General features: G+C 34.2%; 1 protein-coding gene across 1 annotated transcript; it reads right to left on the reverse strand.

Annotated features, from left to right (window-relative positions):
- Window positions 1-141: 141 nt before the first annotated feature.
- Window positions 142-1,014, reverse strand: LOC18448118 (dormancy-associated protein 1). Its single transcript, XM_006858194.4, has 3 exons — window positions 882-1,014; window positions 589-808; window positions 142-519 (listed from the first exon to the last, which is right to left on the reverse strand). The coding sequence occupies exons 1-3, from the start codon at window positions 985-987 to the stop codon at window positions 483-485; spliced, it is 363 nt and encodes a 120-aa protein (XP_006858256.1). The 5' UTR covers window positions 988-1,014; the 3' UTR covers window positions 142-482.
- Window positions 1,015-6,322: the final 5,308 nt, after the last annotated feature.

The following is a 6,322-nucleotide window of genomic DNA, read 5'->3' on the forward strand; positions in this document are numbered from 1 at the left end:
TCTCGGGATATAATCATTAAATTTTGTTTTTTTGTTTCTTTTTTTCTCCATTTTTTCTCTTAATCGGATGCAAGCAAACCTAAATAAAAAATAAAAAAAATAAAAAAGAAACAAAAACTAATCTCTACAAAGTAAAGAATATAAAGAAACCACTCTTAATAACCGATTAAAAAGTGAAACAGAACACTGAGGTCATGCGTCTCCATGAAAATTAATATTTACAACAACAGAGTGACAAATCCTGTTGCTCTTACACGTGCCCATATCTAAACTCTCACACAACTTAGTATCAGACTACACGTGCCCATTTCTAATGTTCACACGTGGGTGCCACAAGAAGCATGTCTCATGGCACATGCCCTTTTTAACATAGATATTATAGATGCAGGAAAAAGCCTGAATAAAAAAAAGAAGGAAAAAAAAGAAAAGAAAAAAAGAGTCGAAGCCTGTACAGAAGTTTCGAGTGCCTTCTCTCACACCGATCAGCGATGGCGGCTTCGGGTATCGCCACTGTAAAGCCTGCATGTCACATGTGAATTATGAGGGAGATCACACACAGAGGTGAAGAGAGTGAGAGAGGGGAGTTACCAGTCATAGACGGTTGGGGAGTTTGGCTGAGGCTTATCGAAGACCTCAGCACCGATGGTCTTGGTGGCAAGGTTGCTTCCGGGGTTGAAGACGCTCCTCCAAACGTTATCCTTCTTCGCCGAACCCGGCGTCATGGGCGTCCCCGGCGTCGGGGGAGTCCCCGGCATCGAAAGTGACCTCCCAAACTTACTGTTGCTCCCTTCTCCTTCTCCCCCTACATCTGCACCACCAATACAGTCATCAATTATGAAAGAATCAATAACTTGACTTAAGAATTTACAGAGAGAGAGAACCTTTCACGCTGAGGGCCTTGGTAGAGAGCTTCCTAAGTTTTCCCAACCCTTGATCAGGCTGGGGACCGGCCAGTACGTCGTCCCAAAGCTTCTCCAACAGCACCATTTCAATACTCTCTCTCTCTTCACACTCTCTCTCTCTCTCCCCCTTCTCTCAATATATAACTTGAAGAAAGGGAAATGTCACAAATGTTACCACCCAACAAAATACAGAATTACGTCTTAAATGAAGTGCATGGAGAGCGTATGGCGTATATATACGGTTGAGGACGTGGCGGATAAGGATGAAGGGGAACCGGTGGGACCCGACCCTTTAATTAATAATAATATCTTCTTACCTCAAACTTTTTCTCTCTAATCCAGCTTTCTCTCTCTAGAACCCGGCGCGCAGTGGCCATCCCTCGACACGTTGCTGTCTACGTATCGGGATTTCTGGGATCGCAGAGGATCGGGTGGGGCCCTCTTTTCCACCAAGTGACCTATTCTTCATCTTATGTAACGTGTCCTAAGACCCGCGCTCTTCCGAGCCGGGACCCGGTGGCTTGGTCTTCCTGGCGCATTCTTTTGCTTTCATTTTGGATCTCTTTTTCTTTATTAAGGGAAAGGAAAAAAAAACAAAAAACAGGGTAAAAGCTACAAATTCCACATCGATGACTAGGGTTTAAATAGGATGTTTGATTTGGATCAGAATCGCTTTTATTCAAATTGATTTAGGAGAGCCAATTGAATTCCCTCTTGCTCGTAAAATCGATCCAGAACGGTTAATCGGATATGAGACTTGAAGCGGTTTAACGAGCCTAATCGGTAAATCGGCCGTTCTAACTGGGTAAATCTTGAGGCGATCGAAAAATTGTTGTAAAAGTAAAAAAAATCTACTCAAATATGAAAAACATATAAATAATGATTAAAACAAAATACATTAAAATGAAATTGATCAAAACAATTTTTAATCTTTAGCATAATTTAAAGAATATTATAAAATATATTATAAATAAAATTCTTTATTTTTGATATTTTATATACATTTTTTTTAAAAAAAATTTCTTTTAAAACACACATCGATCACCTAAACTGCCCCTTACACCGGAACCGGCCCCTAAGTGATGGTTATATCCCCCGGTTTCTCTAATGTGGATTGAGAACAACTAATTTTAGGTAGGAACCGGTCGCTTATAGGTCTATTAGGCAACTGCTGATATGGCTTGACTATCTAAATGGATTTTTAAATAGAAAATAAATGTGTATAGTACTATCCATAAATATAAAATAATACTAGTTGGAAAAGACCTTAGACAAAAATAAGGCACCATGCACCAATCGCTCAAATAGTGTACTCATTGCCTTGGCATTGTTGTACCGTCTAAAAATTCACTTGATGGACATTACAAGGAATCTATTTTAGACAGCCTCAAGGATTTGTCCTAAAATGTATTAGGAACATTGGTTTAAAAAACGGAAGGGTGTTTCGGATTGGGGCATCTCAAAAATCCATTCAGATAGGTAAATCGACGATCCGGATAAAAAATCGATCGAATCGATTGGATTAAGCTTTAAAAATATCTAAAAAAAATATTAAAATTCATTATAAATGTTGTTTTTTAATAATCCAATAAGAAATCGGGGTGCTACATTAATTTTCATTTTTTTCATCAATATGTGAATATTGAGTTTTTTTTCTCTATATGAACTTATTTTAACAAAAATACTTGTTGTATTTCTGACAAAATTAAGAAATGAGTTTTTTTGACAAAAAATATGAATTTATTATAACAAAAATAAGAAATGAGTTTTTTTGACAGAAATATATGTATTTTTTTTTATAAGAACTTTTTATTTTTTTGACAATAACTTTTTATTTTTTATTTTTTTGACAAAAACATTTTATTTTCTTGACAAGAAAAAGAATTGATGAGAACCTTTCATGTTTTTTATACGAAACTTTTTATTTTGTAGATAAAAAAAAAAAAAATGACAAATTGCAAAATTGATAGAGACCTTTTTTTTTTTTTTTTTAGAAAAAGCCATTAAATTTTTTTATAAGAAAAAAATTTGACAAAAAATTTAATTTTTTTTATACGAAAATTTTTATTTTATTGATAAGAAAAAAATTTGACAAAAAGCGAAATTGATAAAAACCTTTATTTATTTTTTTACAAAAAACCTTTAATTTTTTTGATAAGAAAATAATTTGACAAAAAAAAAGAGGAAAAAAAAAAGTTCCTCAACACGACGAATCAAACCTGCGTCCGTCCACATAATGAGCGCACGCAATAACCGTGTCACACCCCAAGAATTTACAATATTGATATTCCTGAGATGTGACAGTCAAAACATATATACATCTCTTGATAGGACAAATTTACACTGACGAATTCTTACAAAGTAACAAAAAAAAAGCTTAGACACAACTACAATATCTTCCAAAGTTGCCCTTGACGAGTACTCAAAATGAAGCCGCAGTTATCCTGAAAAATGTTTACCATAGTTTGATGAGTTTGGCTACTCAGTAAGTGATCATCATAATCCTAAAAATAATCATGGTTGAAAGATATCAATATTTTCCAAAAGGAGATATATTAACAGAAATGCATCAACAGTTTCACTTTCAATAAATACATAATTAAGTATAATTCGAATAATTGAAATGCATATAACACTTTAACGGTAGTGCATAATTCATAGGATTTCACAAAATACCCTACTGGCGTCCCAAGTAGGTCACCTATATACCCCATCAGCGTCCTGATGGGTCCACTTAATCCCTATCGACGTCCCAGATAAGTCCACTTAATCCCTGCAGGTCCACTTATACCTCACCGGCGTACCGGATGAGTCCACTTGATCCCTACCGGCGTCCCAGATAGGTCCACTTATACCTCACCGGCAAACCGGATGAGTCCACTTGCATACTTAAATTATTTCTAAATCTCTTTAAACATTCGAAAGCAGCAATATCATGTACTCAACATATCACTGAAATCATTAATATGAATTTCACTTAAACCATTAATAACAGTCACTCTCTATAACATTTCAAAAATAACCAATCAAATATTTTGGGCTCAAATTTAGAAAGGTAGCAGTTTGTAAAGGCATTCTAGCATAATTGCCAATTTAATATGTATAGAAAAACTCTTATAAAAATTTAAAAATACGGAATTATCACAATTTATGGGATATCAATCCACAAATAAACATTTCACAACAATACTATAATCAATTACAAAAATGTCAATTTTTTTAAATAATAAGGTAGTCTAAATATTTTACAAAGTCTAAATATTCAAAACAGTAGAAAGAAATATCACAATTTTACTAAAAGCAGAAATATCACATTTATTTCTAACAATAAACAAGAAAAATAAATAAATTTATTTTTCTAATTTACAGCATTCAAAATTTCTAACATAGATAAAATATCACAATTTTTATTAAAAAGATTATTTTTCAAGATAATGAGGTCACGTGTGCATAGAATTTATCGCGCCTAAAATTCATGATAATAAGCAGAAATAATTATTTCATTTCATTTTTAAAAAGAATGGATTATTTTTCGAGACAATGGGGTCACTTACACACAAAACTTATAAAATAAAGATCCTGGACAGAAATATCACTATTTATTAAAAACAGACTATTTTCAGGAAGACGATGTCACTTACACACAAAACTTATAAAATAAAGATCCTGGACGGAAATATCACTATTTATTAAAAACGGACTATTTTTCAAGAAGACGATGTCACTTACCTAAAATATTTGAGAGGGAGCTTCCGATAAAAATTCGGCTAGGGAGAGGAGCTCACTGTGTTTCGACCAAAAAGGGAAAGATTTCAAAAGTTTTCTAGGGTGGGAGTCCTCGCCTCTCGTATTTAAACTCTTACGACACCTTATTATAATATTTTATTAAGTGACACCTCATAAACGAGGTGTAACCGTTACAATACCCCTTATATGCTTAAAGCCCACGTCCACTTGACGTGGCAAGGCAAGAGCAAATAAAAGAAACTTAACCAAAAGATTTTGAAAACAGTGATGGTCCTTAAGGACCATCATGCTCATATAGACCATCACTTATTAAGAGTTTATTTTCTTCTTTTTTATTTTTATTTTTTATTTTTTATTTTTTTACTTTTTTTTTTTTAAAATTTTAGAATTATTACAAACCGGTATAGCACTTGCAACTTATAGTTAATAAAACCGTTAACAAAATATATAATATATGAACGTTTTAAGGTATGACCTTTTCGCATAGTCCCACATCGAAGAGAGAGACGCAAATTTATGTGAATAAATAGTTCTTTGTACTCACCGATTACAGCGCATGTGAAGCAACGAGGTCACGCGAAGCGTGTGAATCGTGAGCTCAACTAGGGCCCGTGAAGCGTGTGGGGGTACCCAGTGGGCTCCCGGTCTCTTAATTTTGCCTCGAAATTCGAAATTCTCTGAAATTTATAAAAATACCCTTGACTGTAGAAGAATGGGCCTCAAAATTCGAAATTCTCTGAAATTTATAAAAATACCCTTGACTGTAGAAGAATGGGCGGGTCTTGACGTCGAAGAACTAGGCGATTTACTATGCAGAGAAATTTATAAAAATACCCTTGACTGTGGAAGAATGGGCAATCGCCGGTTCCCGACGTTACAGAAGAACCGACACGGGATGACCGATTCCCGATTCGAATAGGCCGATTCTGTGCCGACTCGGCGAGTTTTAATGAATAGTTTAATAAAATTATATTATCACTTGAATTTCAAATCAATAATGTTTATACATGTGTATACCCCAGAGTTTTTTTTATGTAGGTTTCAATTATTGACTTGTATGTAGATGATATACTCATATTGTAATACTTCGTGCAATGAGAACGTAAAAATCATTGTCTTTTGAATTTAATTTGAAAGACATGGAGCAAGCCGTTGTGATTGGAATCAAAATAGTGAGGAAAGAGACCCTGAGCCACCATATAGAAAATTGCTCAAAAGATTTGACTACTTTAACTATAAACTAGTTTTGACCCCTTATGATGCTCATTTAAACTTGGAAAGAACTGCAATTGTCCTTTTTCCTATTTAGACTATGCCAGAGTCATGGATGTTTGATTATGTAGTGTCCCGTGCTAAACCAGTTGCCTTTGATGTTGGTAAATTGAGTATATATATAAGAAACTTAAGTCAAGATCATTGGGATATGGTTTACAAGGCCTAAGATATCTTAAAGGAACCTTATATTATGACCTACATTATATGGGTGAACTAATGGTAGAAGTATACAATGATGCAATTTCGATTAAGAATTATGATGAATCCATGTCCATTTGTTGCTTCTAGGGATAATATTTTTTTACAGAAAAAAACCATTGATTTGGGGCATTGCATCCTCCCTGTAACTTCAATCTAAGAGATAGGCCACATTGCAATAGACTTTTTTCACAATGAAT

Source organism: Amborella trichopoda, chromosome 2, assembly GCF_054954075.1.
Source record: "Amborella trichopoda isolate Santa Cruz 75 chromosome 2, AtrichopodaSantaCruz75HAP2 v2.0, whole genome shotgun sequence".
NCBI lineage: Eukaryota > Viridiplantae > Streptophyta > Magnoliopsida > Amborellales > Amborellaceae > Amborella > Amborella trichopoda.

Excerpts from the sequence above, each read along its gene's own strand:
- LOC18448118 (XM_006858194.4), bottom strand. The coding sequence starts at position 987 with ATGGTGCTGTTGGAGAAGCTTTGGGACGACGTACTGGCCGGTCCCCAG. Across the intron at positions 809-881 it reads CAAGGCCCTCAGCGTGAAAG|ATGTAGGGGGAGAAGGAGAA; the intron begins GTTCTCTCTCTC and ends TTGGTGGTGCAG. Across the intron at positions 520-588 it reads TCCCCAACCGTCTATGACTG|GCTTTACAGTGGCGATACCC; the intron begins GTAACTCCCCTC and ends TGTGACATGCAG.